The following is an 18,436-nucleotide window of genomic DNA, read 5'->3' on the forward strand; positions in this document are numbered from 1 at the left end:
AAACTGGGCCATGCTCCGACCTGGGGACTTCTAGTCCCTGTGGTGCAGCTGCCTCCCCCAGCAACCCATCTCCTCTGGTTGCCCATGTATTGCTCTCCAGGGGTCCTACCATACACAGGAACAAAGATGCCCCCCACCACCCCCTCAGGGACAGGCAGAGTACTCTCTCTGCCATGAGGCCCTCACAACTCCCCACTGGCTGGCTGGCCAGAGCCCCATGGACACACCTTTTTGTAGCTCCGTTGGCCTTAGGAAAGTGCTTCTGGGGCTGGGACGAGCTGTCTATGGGCCTGGTGAACACTCCCCTAAAAGAGAGTCCAGAAGAAGGAGCCCATTAGGCTCCCAGGGAGAAGCCGGGGGGCAGTGCTGGTGGGTGCGGGGAGGCAGGCAGGGTCCTGCCATCACCTACCGGATGATATAGCCAGTGGAAGCCCTTGTGCTCGTAGGCCTGCTGAGGAAAAAGAAGGCATGAAGTGAATTGAGGCCTTGCTGGAGGGCCCTGCTTTCTCCTGTCCCCAATGACAGCAAAGCGGCATGGCTGGTGGGTGTCCCAGTGCAGTCAGAACAAGAGGAGCAGGAGTGGCCAGGAGCTTCCCAAGAGAGCCAGCCACCCTGTGCTCATAACCTGGTTCCTACTCTGCTCTGACCATCTCTCTCATGTTCCCCTGGAAAAGTACCGATGGCTGATTGTTCCGGGCCCAGCCCAGCCATGGCCCTGGCTCATAGCAGGTGCCTATAAAAGTGTGGTCTCTAGCTAGGCATATGCTCCAAATTCTGGCTTCTCCCTGGCTTGCCAGGTCCCAGCTCACCCCTGAGCAAGAGCTCCTCTAGGATTGCTGACAGCTCTGCCACCCTCTGTTTTCAAAGCTGACCCAGCTCAGGTTCCCTGGACAGAGACCTGGGGCTGAGAACATGGCAGGCAAAGTCACTGCTCCTGACCTATTCCCCACCCACACCCACAGCCTTTTCCAGGAAGATTCATGAGAGCCGAGGGGGCAGAGTCCAGGCATGAGCCAGCCAAGGCCAGCTGATCCTCCTTTCCACCTCCTCTTGCGCTTCCACTCCTCCAGTCACTGGGACACCCACATCACAAGTATTTATGGAAGTTTGGAACCTGAGAGCATGGCCATGGCTTAGTCAGTGGCTGGAAAGCATTAGGCTCCATGTGCTGGGCACTTCCTGCTTGGGAGCAACCAAGGGGGCTCAGAGGACTTGGGGCGTAAGGTAGAAGTGGGAGCCAAGGGCTGACAGTGTGAGCAGCCAGGGCCGAGGTGTAGCAGATAAGGACTCTGTCCAGAAACAGAGAAGCCTGGGGCTGGAGCACCAGGGTGGGTCTAAGGGGACCTCATGCAAGCAGGCAGGAAGGGCAGCACAGAGCCCCAGTGTTCTCCATCTCGACAGACCCTGTACTTAACTGGGGACAGCCTCCTGGAGATGACCAAGTTCCAGAAACACTTGGGGTAGGATCCAAGGAAGGTCACTTGCACCCCTTCTAGCCACAATGAGCATTTTTAAAATCCTTACCCGAGGACATTTTTTTCATTGCTTTCAGAGACAAAGGAAGGGAGAGAAACATCGATGCGAGAGAGAAACATCGATCGGTAGCCTCCCGTATGCACCCTGACTGGGGACCAACCTCTCAATCTAGGTGCGTGCCCTGGCCAGGAATGGAACTGGCAACCTTTTGGTTATGGGACAATGCTCTAACCAACTAAGCTACAGTGGCCAGGGTGGCACAATGAGCATTTTTGGGTGAAATGCCTGTGTGCTGGGGAGGTTAGGCCATGGTCCCTGGCTGGCCCTGGAACCCCGTGGGAAAGAATGAGAGTCAAAGTTTATGTAGACTTTTGGGTACCCCTGCTCTGGGTCCTGAGTCACAGGACATGCCTTCCAACGTACCCACATACCAAAGCCCAAGGTGGGAATTGCGCACCCCCGAGTAAACAAGCCCACCCACCCCCATGAGTAAACTATCTTTGAACTATCCTCAGGTCCTTGCCAAGCTCACCAATCGCCATTCTTTCGTACGTTCATCTCTCTACTTGGGTTGTACCCATGGTCCCTGCTAGGATGTCAGTTTCCTGAGTAGAGGGCTGTCTCCTTTGTGTTCAGTACAAGACATGGCAGGTGCTAACTCATTGAGGGATGATGGACAAGGCCATAGTTACCAAAGGTAGCCTCTAGGGCTAGTAGTGAATTTGGACCCTGTCCTCCTGGCTGCTGCCACTACCATCTGAGAAAGGCTGTGGCAATGTAACTCTCTGCTATATGCCAGCTGTCCAGAGCAAGGATCAAGCCTGAATTTTTGGGTCCCCCACCCCTTACTTCTCAGGAGAAGTTCCTGCAGATCTGGGCAGTTGTTCCCACACTTCAGAGCCTCCCTGGACACCTCTTTGCAAAAGTCCTTGTAATAGAGAGAGGACTATTTCCTTGGCCAGCTGGCAACAAATATCACCCTGAATCTGGGAGACAGTTGTTGCACACATGTGAGTCTTCCCTGGAATGCCAATTAAATTACCAGGTGTACTCAGCAATCAGGACTGCCTACAGAGGGAGTCATGTGTGACTCTAAAAGCACCTCACAGACATTGCCTTACTACCTGAAGGGGATTCTTAATGACAATTTTGATCACAGTTGACAGGTGGAACCATAGAGGCCCAGGAGGGGAGGAAGCTGTCCCAAAGGCCACACAGAAAACCAGGACAATGGACACAGTGACTCTGCTTTCCTTTTTCCCAAGAGGGAGGAGAGCAGAAAAGCCCATCTTTCTTGTGGATTTGATATGACTTGTTGCAGACCCTGCTGTCCCTTCTTAGCTTCAGCTCCATCCCTGTCACTTGAGGGAAGACACCAGCCACCTGGGTACCAGCTCTTACCTGGGCTTCGGCACCTCTCCAGCTGATGAAAAGGACGTGGCACGACTCCGACCAGAGGGCAGCTCTCTGGAGAAAGAGGGGTCCTAAAATAGTGGCTCCCAGGCCCCCTGCCACCAGCCCCCATGGGACCTCTGTCCTAGAGGCAGCTGAGGAAGGTGCAGTACATGCGCTCCAGGAACTTGGCCCACTATTCCCATCTCACCTTCTTCTCAGGATTGTCTCCATATTCCACAAGCACTCATACACGTGTACCTTGGCATCCAGGGCTTTCCTGCCCTGTAACTTTGGTTAAGTCTTGCCCTCAGCTGGATTGCTTTCCCCTGCTCCAACCTCCCCAGCTGGCCAGTGGCCACATTGCCTAGCTGAGCTCTGAATGGTGGAAGCTCCTCAGCATCTCCAGGCTTGGATGAGACTCCAGGATCACAACCCCAGCCCCACCCTGTTGCTGCTCGCCCTCTGAGCCTCCTGGACTTACAGGGTGTGGCCCTCTGACTCATCCTGCTTGGTGATCCAGCTCTTGTCACCCTTCAGAGTGGTTCGCACCTTCATCTGCTTGAGTACATTACTGCGCTCCTCTTCGCCAGCTGTGAGAGGCTTCCCTGGCAGGGGCAAGGCCACATAGCTTCAGAAGGGGAGGCCAGCCCCAGGACCCTGGGCTTCCTTTCTAGCCCTCCCAATATGCCCCTCTCACTCTGCTGCCCAGGCAGCACTCAAGGGCCTGGCAGGCCCAGCCTGGAAAAAGGCAGCTACATAATGAGCCCGCGACTGGGACAAGAGGGAGCCTGGGCCTCACCTTTGGTGCTGCTTCCAAGAGCTGAGATGCTCATGGTGTCTGCTCTGCAAGTCACTTCTCAGTTGATTCGACAGGGCTCCTGGGCCAAAGGCAAGCATATGGCTGTCATTTCATGCATTTATAATGTCCTTTAGGCATTGGGAAGCAAGAGCTGGTAGAGTCTTGGATGGCAGCTAGAGGCCAGAGAGTGAGCACTTACTGGATCTGTCACCACCAGGTGGCACGCCCACATGTGCAGAGTTACTCACCTGAGAAACAAAGCATAGGTTGCCAGAGGCTGGCTGTTTGAGAGATGGCTGATGAGGGAATACCACAAGCCATCCGAGAGAGCTCTGATGGCCAGAATCCACACCCCATCAAGAGTGGGGGAAAGAGTGGCAGAGAGGGAACCTTCATAGCACCACGCAGATAGCAGCTCCCTGGGGGCCAGCACAAGTGGACTCAGAAAGAGGGACTGGAGGAAGGGCTGGGGCTGGGGGCAACAGCCGTTTTCAAGTTGGACCATCTCTCTCAGTACTTGCCTGACAGACCTTGGCTGATTCACTAACCTCTCAGGGCTGCCTCAGTGTTCCTATCTGTAAAATGGGAGTTTAAAAAGTCTATCCTTCATGACTGCTTTGGGGGCAGAATGCACCAATGTCTTGAAAGTGCCTGGCACCAGCTGGCACGGGAAAGATCGCAAGGCAGTTGAGCAGGAGCAGTAACTCTCAACCTGTCCTCACCGGGAGAGGACACTGCAGGTAGTCCTCAACCAGTACAAGCATGACCTGGGGATATGAAGCCCTATACGGTTCAGAACTTGGCTCCATCTCCAGTGAGGAAAGCCAGGGGCCCCACCACCAACTCCTAGTGACCCTTAGGGACCAGGCAAGGGGGGTGATCTGGTAAGGGCTTGCTGCTGTGTCTGGGAAGCCAGGGATGTCCTATGCTCTGTTTTCTCTTCCTCTCTCTCTGTCTTCTAGACCTGCTCTCCCTCCTTGCCTTCCCTCTGTCCTTCAGCCATGTGTTGTCCTCCTGTGGCCAGTGAGGAGTGGGTTATGGTGGCCTCTGAGACCTTCACAGCACCATGAAGCTTATTTGCCTCAGGAGGGCCTGGGGTGAGGAACCCAGTTCTCCAGGCTGGGACTGGCCCAGTGCAGCAGGGACATGGAAGGCCCACATCCTAGGTCTAGTCACAGCCCTGACCTCCCATGGCCAGCCTCTTGGGCCTCAAGAGAAGAGCTGGAGGCTCAGGCAAGTGGGCACAATGAGAAGCAGGGGCCTGGCTCTGCCATCGCAGTCCTGAGGCAGAGCAGCCTTCCTCTTAGGGATCTGCCACCCTCTGGACCCCTCCACGGCCAGGCCTAAGCAGCTAGGCCCTTCTGCCAGCTGGCAAGGCCTGGACATGTTTCTGTGGAGGTCAGGGGCACACTGAAATGGGCAGGGCAGGGGGCCAAGAGCAAACCAAATTTGCCATGTCAGCAAGAGCTGGCATTCCCATAAACGGCACCAAATGAGCAGCCCAGGAGGCCTGAGCATGCTGTGTGCCAAGAATAGCACCTCATCATCATGAAGGGCACCCTGCGTGCCCAGCCCCTGAACCAAGGAGGCCAGGTCGGAGATCTACTGAGCACAGCACATTCCACAGGTGATTCTCACAGGCCTAACTGTCCCATCCCAGCAACCCATGAAGTGATCCTACTGGGCGGGGCACACACAGAATCGCCTCCTGAGATTTTGGCCCCTTGGTCTCCTGGTGCTGCTGTCTGACTATGAGACCTTGGGCAAGTCCCTCACCTCCTCTGGGCCTCAGCTCAGGAATTCCTACTACTCAGTCTTTGCATTTCTTCAGGAACACATTAGTCTCATCTTGACTAAATCCTGTGGGCCATGTTGCCTAGAAGTTTTCTACCTAATCAGAACCAAATAAAACGCTGCCAAAATCCAGAGGGACTCATGCATATGTAGAATAATAGAGGCAAGGGGCCACTGGGGACTCCTGGGCCAAAGGGCAGAGACATGTGCAAGAGCCCACAGTGAGGGAGGACAGAGCTGAGGTGGTGCCCACACTGCCTTAGGCCCTGTTTTTACAGCTAAGACCCCAGCCAGAAAACTCAGGCAAAGACTAGAGCCAATGATTCATCTCAGAAGTCAAATGTCTTTTTTTAATGGCACAATCTCTCTGAAAGAGTCAAACAGTAGAGCCCTTCCACGGGACTTGAAGAGGAAGGCAGCTCTTTGGTCAAGGGCCTTTTAAAGTGATGAGTGCCAGCCAGATGGACACATGAACTTTGAATTTAGGTCCCTGCTGGAGATCTGGCTTCTCCCTCCACTTCACTACCCCCTCTTATCCCCATCTCCCACCTCGCTTTAGCCCTGGTCCAGGCAAGTCGCTTCTGACCTCCTCCCTAGTCCACGTGGTTTTATCTGTGCCTCCTTTTGGGAGCACTCATTGGCCCCTAATCTCACTTGGCCTGGCTTCTCCCTCAACTTCTGCGGGCTTTCCACTGTCTAAGGCTGGGGGCAAACTTTCCAGTCCAGTCCCCTAATCCAGCCACTTTTATCTCCACCCTGCACCCCAATGTTGACACTGCTCCAAACAGACCGTGTGACTTGGCATCTCTAGAAGGTGGCCCTCCAGCTCCCTCTTGCCCTGCCTGCCCTTTTTCCTAGGCGCTTTGTTCCTAACGGCCCCTCCCTTCCTCTGACCCTAGTGCCTTTGTACTGTGGGCCCAAGTGCCCCCAGATAGGACCTACCCCCCTCCACCAGTCTCAGTGAGGACAAAGTCTTACACCCCTCACACCCCCAGTACATAGCCTGCACTGACGATTCCTGCTGCTGACCTGGAGGCTGGCAGGGGCCATGCTTCTGAATTACAAAACATCACTATGCTTTCTTGGACCCGGGTCTTCACTCAGGCCCACCATCCCCTTCCCCCTCAGAAAGCGAGGCAGAGTGGCCATCCAATTAAGCGGCAGTCAGGAAAATCCTCACTGTAGACAGGAGCAGTTTTGAAGAATGGGGGGTTGACCACTCAGAAAGATGTTTCCTGGGCAGCTATCATGCACTGTTGCTGGGCAGGTCAACAGAACTGTCTTTTTGGAGGACAAATCTCTGTATGTTTTGAAAGCCTTAGAAAGAGCAAGCCTGTTGCTTCAGCAGTTTTCCTCACAGCCATATCTCCTAAAGAAACAATTGCATAAGTGTACCAAGTATACAAGAGTGGCACTATCCCTGTGTTAAGTGTGATGGTGAAAATGTGGCAATAATCTAAAAATCCCCAACAGTCATGTTTAAACATATAATGATCCATCATTCAAGCACATCCTATGCAGCCATTACAAATGATATTGATATGTATGCTATTTAACAAGCCTTCATGTTATGGGAAGGAGCTTTGAAAATGAAATGTGTAGGATGGTGCCATTACATTTACACAAAAATGCACATTAAAGACACACCTGAAACGATATATACCAAAATATTTTGCTCTGCTGTATTTCCAATTTTTCTATTATGAATGTGTATTGTCTATGTGATAAAGACTAAAGAAACAGTGGTTTAAGCAAATGAAATGGGAGCTGAGGCTGGTTGGATAGCTAAGGATGGGTCTCAAAAGCTGCTAAAAGGATGGGATGTGAGCAGAATGTACAGATGGAGCAGTCCTGGAAATTCTCTCCCTCTGGTGGACATCCTAGGGCACAAGGGGATGACGCCTTAGACCTCTAGGAGTCCACTGTGCCTTGCCAATCCTTGCCTTGGGCACATAGGGCTTCCTTCTGGAGACTCCATCCTCTTTGCCCGCAAGCTCGGGGTGGGGGAGAGAGAAGGTGGTATATTTAGGGTCTGACCTCAGTCTGGTCTTAGTCTCAAGGTCACAGCAGCAGCTGCTCCAGCAGCACAATGCAGACGCACCCCAGGGAGCAGGAGGCCAGCTTCCCTCACAAAGGCAAGGGACACAGTAGGACAGAAGGTATGCACTTTGCAGGTGCTGAAGACAACTCCCCATCCGCAGGCCTCTTCCCTCCCACCGCCCCCACACCCAGGCTATCTAGCACTGTTCCCAGGGAGAAGGAGACTGTGGGGGAGGGGGGTGCTCTGAGCCTGGATGTTGGCAGTGGTGGTGCAAGAAGACCCGAGTTCCAGGATGAGGGCCTCGGCCCTTCCTTTCCATGGGGCCCCAGGACGTGGGTCAGGAGCATGCTAACAAGGCAGGCACCCAGTCCAGAGATCAGGATGTGCAGGCCCAGCAGCAGGTCAGCAACCAGCAGGCTGTAAGTGTACTGTCATCCCTGCTTCACCATGAGCAAAGGAGCCCAGAGAGGTTGGGCAGCTGGCCCCAGGCCACATTTCCAACACGTCTAGAGGGTGGAGGGTGCAGCCAGGATCTGAGCCGCAGCCACGCAGTAGCCCTGCTGGCACTATGCTCCATGGCTTGGAGTGCTCCTTGGAGCAAAGTGCCAGGGTGCAGGTGGCCCAGGCACACCCCCACTGGCACCTGTACACTTCCTACAAAGTCAGGCACTTGGCCTCAGCAGCTGACTTGCACCAGCTGGAAGGAAAGGACACTTGGACTCAGGCCAGCCATACACACAGTGTCTATTTGGCCACTCAGCCTAGTCCAGCCACTACCGATTCCACCCACCAGACTCAAGAATCCCCTCCGAGGAGGGCAGCCCACACCCCATGTGGGCTCTCCTTCCCCGCTGCACTTGAGATGCAAGATGCTGACCAAGTTCAAGAAGACACAGAAGAGATAAGCTGCTCTGACTGGGGCCCCTGCACCTCCCCACTCACCCCACAGAGAAGGTGGAGAGGAAAGCGAGATGGACCGGGATCGCTGGATTGTTACATCCCCAGCTGCCTTTGAAGGGAGAACAGGAGACCTGCTGCCTTCCTCGGTTTCCAGTCTTACTCTTCCCCTGACCCCAAGAACCCTGCCATGCATAAGGGCCACCTGACCTTAGAGCAAAGACATCTCTGCTCCTCGTCTCTAAGGGACCTCACATGGTATGATGCTGTCCCACTCTCTAAGCCTCTGCTTTATCATCTGTAAAGTGGTGTTGAACACTCAGCTTATGGACCTGCTGTCTAGGTTTCCTGCTGGCAATGTGCTCCCAAGCCAGAGCATGTGCCACTTTCTAGAATTTGGATGTCTTCATGCTGGTGGGTGTCCTCATCTCTCAAATGGCCTGTGTGAGCACATTTCTGGTCAAGATGGCCTCTCTGTTTGCCCTGTTTCTGCCTTGATAGGGAGAAGTCTTCTGGTTCCTGAGAAATTGCCATATTGCCCTGCTTAGGAGCCTGGCCTGGGATACCGAAGGGATGGGTGGCTTATCTGCCACCTTCCACCCCAGCTGTCCCTCACAACATACTTTTGGAACCTGACTAGATGTAGCCCCACTAGGCAGTACCCCTTTCCGTGCCAACACCGAGCAAAACTTAAACTGAGACTACACCAGCCTGTCCCAGGCAGGCTAGGCCAACTCAGAAACCAGGTGGGTGCCCCCAGCCCACTCTCCTGTCCCTTTACCTATTCTTTATCCCTCTTTCATTGGCCTCATTAGCCTGCAGATGTCTCTTGAGGCAGGCAAGGGGAGATGGAGACAGGTCGGTCCTGATGCAGATGACCTCAGAATGCCAATAAGCATGCTCCCAGTGCACCTTCCTCTTTGCTGAACAGCCTCTCAAGGCTGCCCAGCAACCTCCCTGGAAAGGGTTCTCTGGCCCTTATTGGACAGAGAGAAGCAAGGGACCAATGAGGGGGAGCAAGGAGCCACAGCAAGCTTCGCGTAGTGAGTGAGTTGGAGTTGATGCAGCAGCTGACGCTGGCAGATTAGTACGAGGCTGGGAGCAGGGGAGACAGGAGAGGGGGGAGTTGCAGGCAGTGATTCAAATGCTTGGCTGATGCGTGAGGAGACAAAGATGGAGAGAGAAGCAGCAGGAGGAGGGGGCAGCCCGCAGCCCACAAGGATGTGCTCTGAAGGACTAATATGGAGAAAATTTTCTAGAATAGTCACCCTGCTTGACTCCCCAAGTTGTGCACACCTCCTTTTCCAAGCAGGCTTCTGTGTCTTTGCCCTTGGCAAATGATTTTGGGCTTCAGCCCAGGAGGCATTTCCCAGAGAAGCCTTCAAGTTCCACAGCACCCTGGCTCAGGGACCCAGCCCGGTCCCATTCTTGATCACACTACACTAAAAATGTCTGCATTTCTCACTACCTGGAAGGAAAAGGGATCCACAGGAGACAAGGGTGGTGTAGAGGTACAGAGCCCACCTTGGACAGAGACTGTAGCAGCGATGGGCATAGGTGTGGGTGTGGAAGGCTATTGACCTGGTGACTTTCTCTGGCCTCTGAGTGTCACCCCATCCTGGGGCCCTCACGCCAGCCTGCCCCAGGATTGAAAGATATTCTCTGCTTCCCATGCACATCTGGGAAGGGCTGGCTTCTTCCAGACAACTGGATGCACACCAGGGAAGGGGCAAGGCAGCTGCGCCTGCCAATACAGGTGGTTTAACTCACACCAAATCCAAGACCCCGGGCCTAGGATCTTGGTGGCAAGAGTTTGTGGGAAAGGAGGCAGCAGGCTAAGTGACTGCCCTTCTTTCGTCCTGAGTGGCAGGGGAATAGGGAGGTGTTGTATGACAGGCAGGGACCCCCTAGTTAAACTGGGAGGGAAAAGGAACAAAACTCCTTTAGTCTTGCTTCCTAGGAGCATGGAACGTTCTTGCACACAAATGAGCCACAGCCAGAGGGCATGGATGTTGGGGCTTGTCTGAATGTGTGTGTGCTGGGTACTGGCCACTGTGAGTGAGCATGAGTGCACATACTCTGGGCAGAAGAGCAAGGAGCAGGGCTTCCCCAGAGGGGAGTTGCGACATTCTGCACCCAGGGGGCTGAGAGGAAACCTGACTACATTTCCCCATGTGTACTGGCCTTCTGAGGGTCCCCATTCTTGACTGGCAGGGATCCAGGGGTTGACACAATTCTGTCTCTTGGAACCAGAGCCTGCTGCTCAGCTCTGGGTGGATCCCTTAGGTATGGGTGGAATCAGCATGAGGAAGCAGTGGGATAGAGTAAGAGTATACAGCTCAGAGCATAGCCCATGCAGCCAAGCCCCGTGACCAAATACAAATGTGGCAAGTGATGTCTGTATGACACCATCAAGGCCTTGGGCCCTCCAGTGCAGGGGCCAGTTGCTAAACTAACCTCAGGCCACATTTTAGCGAAGCTCTATCTGTGAGCACTTTCAAAGGGCTCTGGGACAGGGAGTTCTCACAGAGGCAGAACCCCAGAATATGGCCTCCTGTGTCACTTCAGCAGAAACCTAAGTGCTCCCATCTGGATCATGAGAGGAGAAGTGAAGTGATGAAAAGTCCCTTGTCTCCCAGCAACTTGGCCCTAAGAAGAGTGCACCAGCTAGTTCTGATCCTTCAGTTGGTCACTACCAGTGTCTCAGAGTAGACAGGTGGCCTGGTAGAAGGAGATGCCTTTCTCCCATGGGGCCTTGTCTCCCCACCATTGGATGAGGGTGTCAAGGACTAAATCATGGAAAAACAAAGCCCGCAAGGGGGACTGCAGCTATCACACCTGTCCCCTCTGGCCCTCCTATGAGAGCCCGAGTTAGTCTCTACAACCCTGAGGCTCCAGGCTGCCAGAGCCACTCTCTGAGGCTGTGCTCCTCCTCACCTGTGTGACAACCTGACTTGCTGGGACCTGCCCTGCTGATGGGGGATTCTAGGCACGGGGGAGGCTCCTGCCCATTTGCACCAGAAATGTTCCCTTTGGACAAAGAGCCCCCGCTGGCCCCAGCATTGGGGAAAGGACTCAAAAGAAAACTCCTCTTGCCTTAGAGCCACCTTCCAGAATAGACACCCAGGTAATCTTTAGGTAGGTTTCAAGCAAAAGCCTTTATCTTCAAAGTGTGTGAATGCTTGTGAGAGGCCCATCTCAAGCTCTTTCATGGAAATGAGCTGTTCCAGGATTGGGCTGGTCTGTGTTCCCAAGGGAAAGGTGAGACCGAGGTAGTCAAAGCCCACCTGCTGGAGAGTCCCCCGTCATCATTCCCAGGGGTGGTGGGTGTCTTCTCTCAGACTGTCCTTTCTTAGAGAGCTTCCTTCTGCAGCCGACCTGGCAGTCCCCATGCATGAAGAGGGCAGCAGTAACAGAAGTTGAGAAGGCGGTGAGGACAGCGCTTGTTCAGAAGGCCTCAAAGACAAGCTAGCTGCCCACCAACTGTCATTGCATAGGAGGGGCACACTGGTGCCATCAGAGACATGGAGGACTTGATCAAGGCCACAAAGCTACACATTCGTACTGTCTCCTCCAACTCAGGTGCAAAGGAAAGAGCACTAGACAAGGAGTCTAAGTCCTGGTTCTGTCAGAACAAGTCACTGGAAATGTCATTTATCCTCTCCGGCTGAAGATGAAGCCCTTTTCTCAAAGTGCTCTCTGACCCCTGTACATGGTCATGGGGGAAAGGTGAGGGCTTCAGTGCAGCCCTGCTGCTCACATCCCTGTGTTCACCAGGGATGCAGGATGACACTCAGTGCTGTTTTCCAGAGACTCCATCCCTGTCCTGTCCTCCCTTCGGAACATCCCCTGGAGGTCAAAGGCTTGGCATTGTAGGGAGAGCCCAGGCTGAGGGGAGGGGTCCCCAAGAAGGCTGCAGCAGGAATTGCAAGGATGAGCTGGTATGCACACCACAGGCCAGGCTGAGAAAGGCCTGAACTCAAAGATGAAAGGTGCTGAGGCCTAAGGAAAGACATGGTATGGGGTGTGAGGGGGCTGGGGATGCTACAAGTCAGGGAACACGACTTCCACCCCCTACTCAGGTGCCCTCATCCAGTCCTTTCTCAAGACACATACTTGGCAAACTGTTTCAGTTTGGACCCAGGTAGACCTAAGCCAGCACTCAGGCAGCTGACCTGATTCCCCAGGCCAACAGGGTTGGAATGATCGGATGTCCCATTTTATGAAGGTCTTCTGAAAGAGGGTATCCCAAATCCTGCTCTCAGCAGCTGGCAAGAGAGGACAGTCAGTGGCAGGTTGCTTTCCTGCAAGAGGGGTGGTGCAGGCATTTCTGTTGTTACTCCAGGGGTTCCTGGGACCCAGAGGGCCTCGGCAGCAGTCTGGTGGAAGGGGCCCTTCAGAGGCCTGCCAGAGCGATGACTGAGAAGCTGGGTCTCCAAGACCCAGCGGTCTGTTGCTCAGCACATGGCTCCCAGGGGCCAGGGTGAGTGGCTGAGCAGAGAACCTTGACCTGCCCCTGATGCTCCAGTCCCAGGGGTCCTGCCTGGAGGCCAACCAAAAGGGCAGCAGGAAGGAGGTGCACCACATGGAAAAAAGAGCTGGAAGAGACTTGGGTTGCAGAGGGGAAAATGTAATATGGAAAAAAACACATGGGGGGGAGTATTTGTAAATGTGCTTTACAGGTAAATGACTTCTGCATGAAAGTCTGGAATTCTACCTTCCCCCATCCCACCTCCAGTACCCCAGAATCTAGACTTCTCGGCGTCAGCCCTGGAGGGGCCCTCAGAGGCCGATGTCTGAAGTACATTACCTCCCCACCAAGGCGGTGGGGAGCTTGAACCCAAAGGGGCAAAGGGAGCCATGGCCACTGGGCCACTGTCACTCTCGAGGGTCTGGGATTCCTCCTGGCTCTCCTGTGCCCATTTTCTGGCTCTCGGCAGGTGGAATACAAGTGACTACTTGGGATGACTGGACTACTTCAGAGGTGGTATGGCCTCAAGGGCCAGTGAGGGCTTCCGGGCACAGCTCTCTGAGATGTCTCTGTGGAAGCCCAGGGTTGGGCAGGGCCAACATGCTGGACACAGCCAGACACAGGAGCCCTCACTCCAAAAAGAATCCCTACATGAGCTATTCTCATTGTTCCCATCTTCTGCTGTACCAGGAGATGGGGCCCTGAGGTACCCTGGGAGGCCTCCTGTGGGGCCTGGGCTGGCTCTGCTCCCTTACCCCAACACCCCAGTTGTCTCTGCAGCCTGGGAACCAAGGTGGCTTTAAGCCCATCCCAGTGGGATGGAGATGCTATCCCCATCTGCACACAGACAGCCAAGGGGGTTGAGAGGGACTCAAGGATCATGGAGCCCACCCTTACCCCAACCCCCTCTCCCCCTCCAGGTATATCCCTGTACCCTCACTCCTACCACCCATTCAGCCTTTGCCAGAGCAAGCCCAGTGACAGGAAAATCCTCCCACATTTGCCCCTGGCCACCATTGGCCAAAGCTAATTCCTTTTGTGCTAGTTACAGGTGATTGCAAGTGAGGCTCTATAAGAAAACCAGTGCGCAGCCTCCTCTCACCACCCACAACATCTCCCACCACAGCTGACCTTGGGCAGGCCTCCTCCTACTCCTGGCAGCTTTCCCCCACCCTGTTCCCTCCCGGTCCCCTCCTTTCTCACCTTCCTGTCCACCCTAGGCCCAGAGTCCCCTGAGTTCCACTCTTAGCTCTTATCACTATCCCCATTTTTTGGATAAGACTATGGAGACCCAGGGAGGAGAAAGCATTTGCCCAATACCACATTTTCATTATTCAGCAAGCATTTATGGAAAGTTGACGCCAGGCTGGTTGCTACTCAGAGAGACAGACAGCTTAGAGAAGCCTTGCGAGGGTACTGCCAGAGAGCTGAATTTCCGAAGGAGGTTTGCCCTGGGCTTGGGTGTTCCTGAAAGAATGAAAGAATAAGTAGGAGCCTGCTGAGCAGAAATGGTGAAGCAAGTCCTAGTTTTTGATTTTCAGATTTTTTGTTTTTGCTTTCAGTTCAAACCTGGTACTGCCTGATACGAATATTTTCACCAGGGATACTCATTCTTGTGATTAGAATCCTTGAACCTCGTTCCATAGCTGACCTAGTCCTCAGAAAATGGCGTTCTGAGCCAACAATCACAGGTACCAGACTGAGGGGGTTGGACAAGTGCCTGAGGTGTGCCCACAGATGGGGCCAATGCCAGGGACCACCTTCAACAACCGGCAGCAGTGTGGGGACTGCCCCCCACCGGCCCCAGGGGCCAGTTCTCCTCTTCTACTCAGGTTGTGGCCACAGAGCTCCACAGCCACCTCAGTGGCCACCACCAGCAACTCCAGTTCTCCACTCCTTCTCGAAACGGGAAGTGAGCACACGCCCCACGGGAAAAACATAGACAGTGTTTCTGAAAGTGGTCTCTGGGTCCTTCTCGGACATGTGCTTAAGCTGCAGATTCCTGGTTCCCCACATTAGAATGTGAGAATGACACCTATAGGGCCTCTTGTCTTTTCATTTTCCAGTCCTTTCTCCACCTAGGCCTGCCCCTTCCACTTCCCTATCCCTGCTCTTCTCAGTTCTTTCTCTTCCCTGTAGCCCAGTGCCCAACACAGGCAAGGGATCAGAAAACACTCACCAAATACATATGTATGTATCTGTGAGATATGATAACCTGGTTCCACTCTTCATGCTCAAATGAGTGTTGACTGAGTTCCTCTTTGTGTTGCAGTTTCCCTTTGGAAAAATGAACTGACAAAAGTCCTGCTCACCTCTTAACCCTAGTGGAAGGTTACTGTCACACAAGTGTCTCCCTATCAACTTTCCCCTCCTGAAGAAAACCACCAGAAATATTAACAGTGGGCAACCCAGATAAGGTTTCAAGGGACTTCTTTGTATCATTCTTACAACTTTTCTGTGAATTTTAGATTAATCCAAGATAAAAAGTTACAGTAACATTTTTAAAAGAAAGCAAATCAGATTTTAATAGGCATCCAGAAATGACCTAAGAGTTAAGTTTTCTGTGGCAAATCGTTTAAGTGTAAGTTTGATACCATATGCATCACCAGCAGAGTAGCAGTGATTTTTAAACAACTGTTTGTCTTCAAGTGGGGAGCCTACATATCTTCCAACCTGGCCCCAACCTCACCCCTGGCCATCATGGGCCCTGGAGGAAGACACTGTTGTTCTGGCTCAACCGACATTCCTGACAGAGCGCTGCCTCTGAGCCAGGTGCCAGCTGCTTGCCGCTATGTAGCAGATCTTCCTGGCTTCAACCTCCCCTCTGTAGAGGTGACAAAACCCAGGCCTCCAAAAGCTGTGTGACATGCTCACGTTTACAGAAGTAGATGGTGGCTGAGCTGGGGTTTGAACTCAGCCTGACCTCCCAGCTGTTCTCTTACCCCTAAGCTGTAAAGGCACCTCCCTGCCCCACCATTCCCTTCCCCGCTGTACTTCATGAGTTCTCTGCTAGCTCTCCGACCCTCGGAAGCAATGATGCCAACCTCTCTTGAGCATCACTCTCAAGTGCATGGGCCCCCTGGCTGTGTTGCCCTTTTCTTGGCATTAGCCAGCCAGCTCTCTGCGGGCACAGAGGAAATGAATGAAGAGTCCCCGATGGATGCCAACTCTAAGAACCCAAAGGCCAGGTGCACCACGTGCGCTGCAGCTCTCCTCTTCCTGCGCCATGGTCCTGTCCCATGCCATGAGGGCCTGACAGTGGGCGCAGCCTCAGGGCTCAGTAAGCAGAAAGCAAGCTGGTATTACACATAAGCTGGCACCCAATAGGCAATAGCTTGAAGCAAGATCCAGACCAAAGAGATAAGTCAGTCACAGAGGTTGAGTAGGGAAGAGAGAAGGAGGCCTTTCAGCTTATAGAGTGTATTGAGGCAGATTGGGGACCTTTCTTGGCATGCGACTGAGGAAAGTTCAGGGACCGGGTGACAATGCTTAGGGTGGCCAGGTTCTGGGCCCGCTGCTGATGTCCCGGATTCTCTGCCCTGCCAGATCTCAGGAGGCCACAGGGACACTAGGCAGAAATACAAGAAGCACAGGGCAGGCTAAAGGAGGCTGAGGTGAAGTGACGGCTGCCCCTGGGGTCGCTGCCCTTCGGTGGGAGGCCTTGCTTGGAGTCTGGACTCAAGTTGAGAAGGAACTGAGGTGCACAATTTTGATGCAGGTGGCAGCTCCATTCCGAGTGGCATCTCTGCTCTCCAACTGTACTGTCACTCCCTGGGCAGGTCTGCATACAGGTTCTTTCCAGATTCTCACTGCTCAGATCTGGGTGGAACATATAGGAGCTTAGAAAGAACTGATTTGGGTGTTTCGGGCACAAGGTCAGACTCAAGCAGTCCCGAAGGATGTGAAGGCCTTGACCTTGTAGCTGCTGAGCTCCTCCTCCTGCTTCCAAGCCCTCCTCTTCTAGGAAGCCTTCCTTGATCCCCACAGCCAGAACTGCTCCCTTACTCCAGGCACCCGGAGCCCCTTGTACTTATGCCACTCAGAGCCACAGCATACAATGTGGTCATTGGCCACCTCTGTCGCTGACTTGTGACTGGCCAGAGGGTTCAAATTAACAAATGTGGAGCACGTGCTGGATGTCTTCCATCAGTTCTCTACAGCCGAGTATGGAACCCCCAGCCAGTCCAGGGCTTCTGAAGGCCAAGCCAGGAAGGCACAAGGGCTGGGGCTGGAAATTGATGGAAGGAGGGGGTAGGGCAGATGATGCCTCGCCCATCTTGGGGTGGCCCATAGGTGATGAGGCAAAGAGCACAAGCACCAAGGCCAGCTGGCAAGTGGCATCTATGTCCTGGCCACTTGCTCCTAAGTGGCAAGCAGGGCCTCTGAGCTGTCTCTGATTTTTCAGATGAAGCAGTGAAGGCCCTGGGAAGGTAGGACCACACCCTCCTCCCAGCCTTCCTTCACACCTTTATGTGAGCTGGTGAGGAGGGAGTGGGAAACCAGAGACCCACCTCACTGTCCAGGCCTGTCAACCCATGGGGCCCTGCTCCCTGTCCCCAGCCAGGTACCAAAATCAGAAATCTGAAGGTCCATGAAACCAAGGAAAGACTGGGTCTGGCTGCCAGAGACTTCAACCACTGCTGGGTATGAGAGGCTCTCTCCTAGGGTTCACAGATTGTTGTCCTGAGACTCAGCTGCACAGCCTTCCACGATGCCAAGGTTAAGTGCAAAAATGGCTGAGTGAGAACACAATTCCTACCACACTTTGGATGTTGCAAAACCCAGGCCTCATCTGGGCCCCCAGCAGCCCTGGGTGGCAGGTGACCTGGCGAGCTACCTCCTTGGACTGATGGAGCTGCCCAGATGACCCCAGCTTGGAAGTAGCAGGGAGGATGCACAGAGGGAGAAGCTGAGCTTTCAGTCTCCTTTTGAGGTGAGGTATCACTCTGTCTTTCCAAAGAGGACAGACTCTTGGCTCCCCCTGCCCCCATCAAAACAATCCAGCCACAGAGTCCGCTGGCTGCAGATCCCATCGATAACACCCAGTGACACTTGATTCGGCGCCTTCTGTCTGAGCAGTTACCTTCCCCGTGGCCCTCCAGGAGACTGCCTGATGCCCAGCACACGCTCCTCACAAGTAGCCTGTGAGCCCCCTACTATGAGTCTCAGTTTTCTCATCTCTAAAATAGACACAGGGTGAACCAGCTGATCTCAGATTCCCTAATTCTTAGGCCTACAATAAACTCTCAGATATATCGTGGACCCAGGCCATGTACTAGCAGTCAAACCCTCTCCTACAGAAAAAGCGAGGACAGAGGAACCAGGCCAGTCTTCTTTGCCTGTCAGTCTCTTTGCTCACAATGAAAAACAGAAAACCAGGTGCACTGCCTCCCCAGCAAAATCTCAGAAGGTATGCGGGAGCGGGTGAAGATTATGGATGGGGAAAGTGAGGCCTGGAGTTGTCCCTGTCACCGGCCGGTGTCCCCTGCCGCCTCTCTGCCGGCCGCGCCGACGGCGACTCGACAGCCCTACCTGGCACAGGTGCCCGGCTCGCGTGGCGGGC

General features: G+C 53.9%; 1 protein-coding gene across 1 annotated transcript in view; it reads right to left on the reverse strand.

The window, feature by feature from the left end:
* ZNF185 (zinc finger protein 185 with LIM domain) overlaps positions 1-18,436 on the reverse strand; it is a 64,433-nt gene extending 45,997 nt beyond the window's left edge. Inside the window, exons 1-6 of the mRNA XM_054581792.1 lie at positions 18,406-18,436; positions 3,671-3,749; positions 3,353-3,476; positions 2,878-2,943; positions 410-451; positions 228-305 (exon numbers count right to left, since the gene is read on the reverse strand). Of these exons, the coding sequence (XP_054437767.1) occupies positions 228-305; positions 410-451; positions 2,878-2,943; positions 3,353-3,476; positions 3,671-3,704 (344 nt within the window). The 5' untranslated portion in view covers positions 3,705-3,749; positions 18,406-18,436. The remainder of the gene's footprint in view (positions 1-227; positions 306-409; positions 452-2,877; positions 2,944-3,352; positions 3,477-3,670; positions 3,750-18,405) is intronic.

The sequence above is a fragment of the Pteronotus mesoamericanus genome, unplaced genomic scaffold (assembly GCF_021234165.1).
Source record: "Pteronotus mesoamericanus isolate MK-2021 breed Mesoamerican mustached bat unplaced genomic scaffold, CSHL_Meso_final contig_66, whole genome shotgun sequence".
NCBI lineage: Eukaryota > Metazoa > Chordata > Mammalia > Chiroptera > Mormoopidae > Pteronotus > Pteronotus mesoamericanus.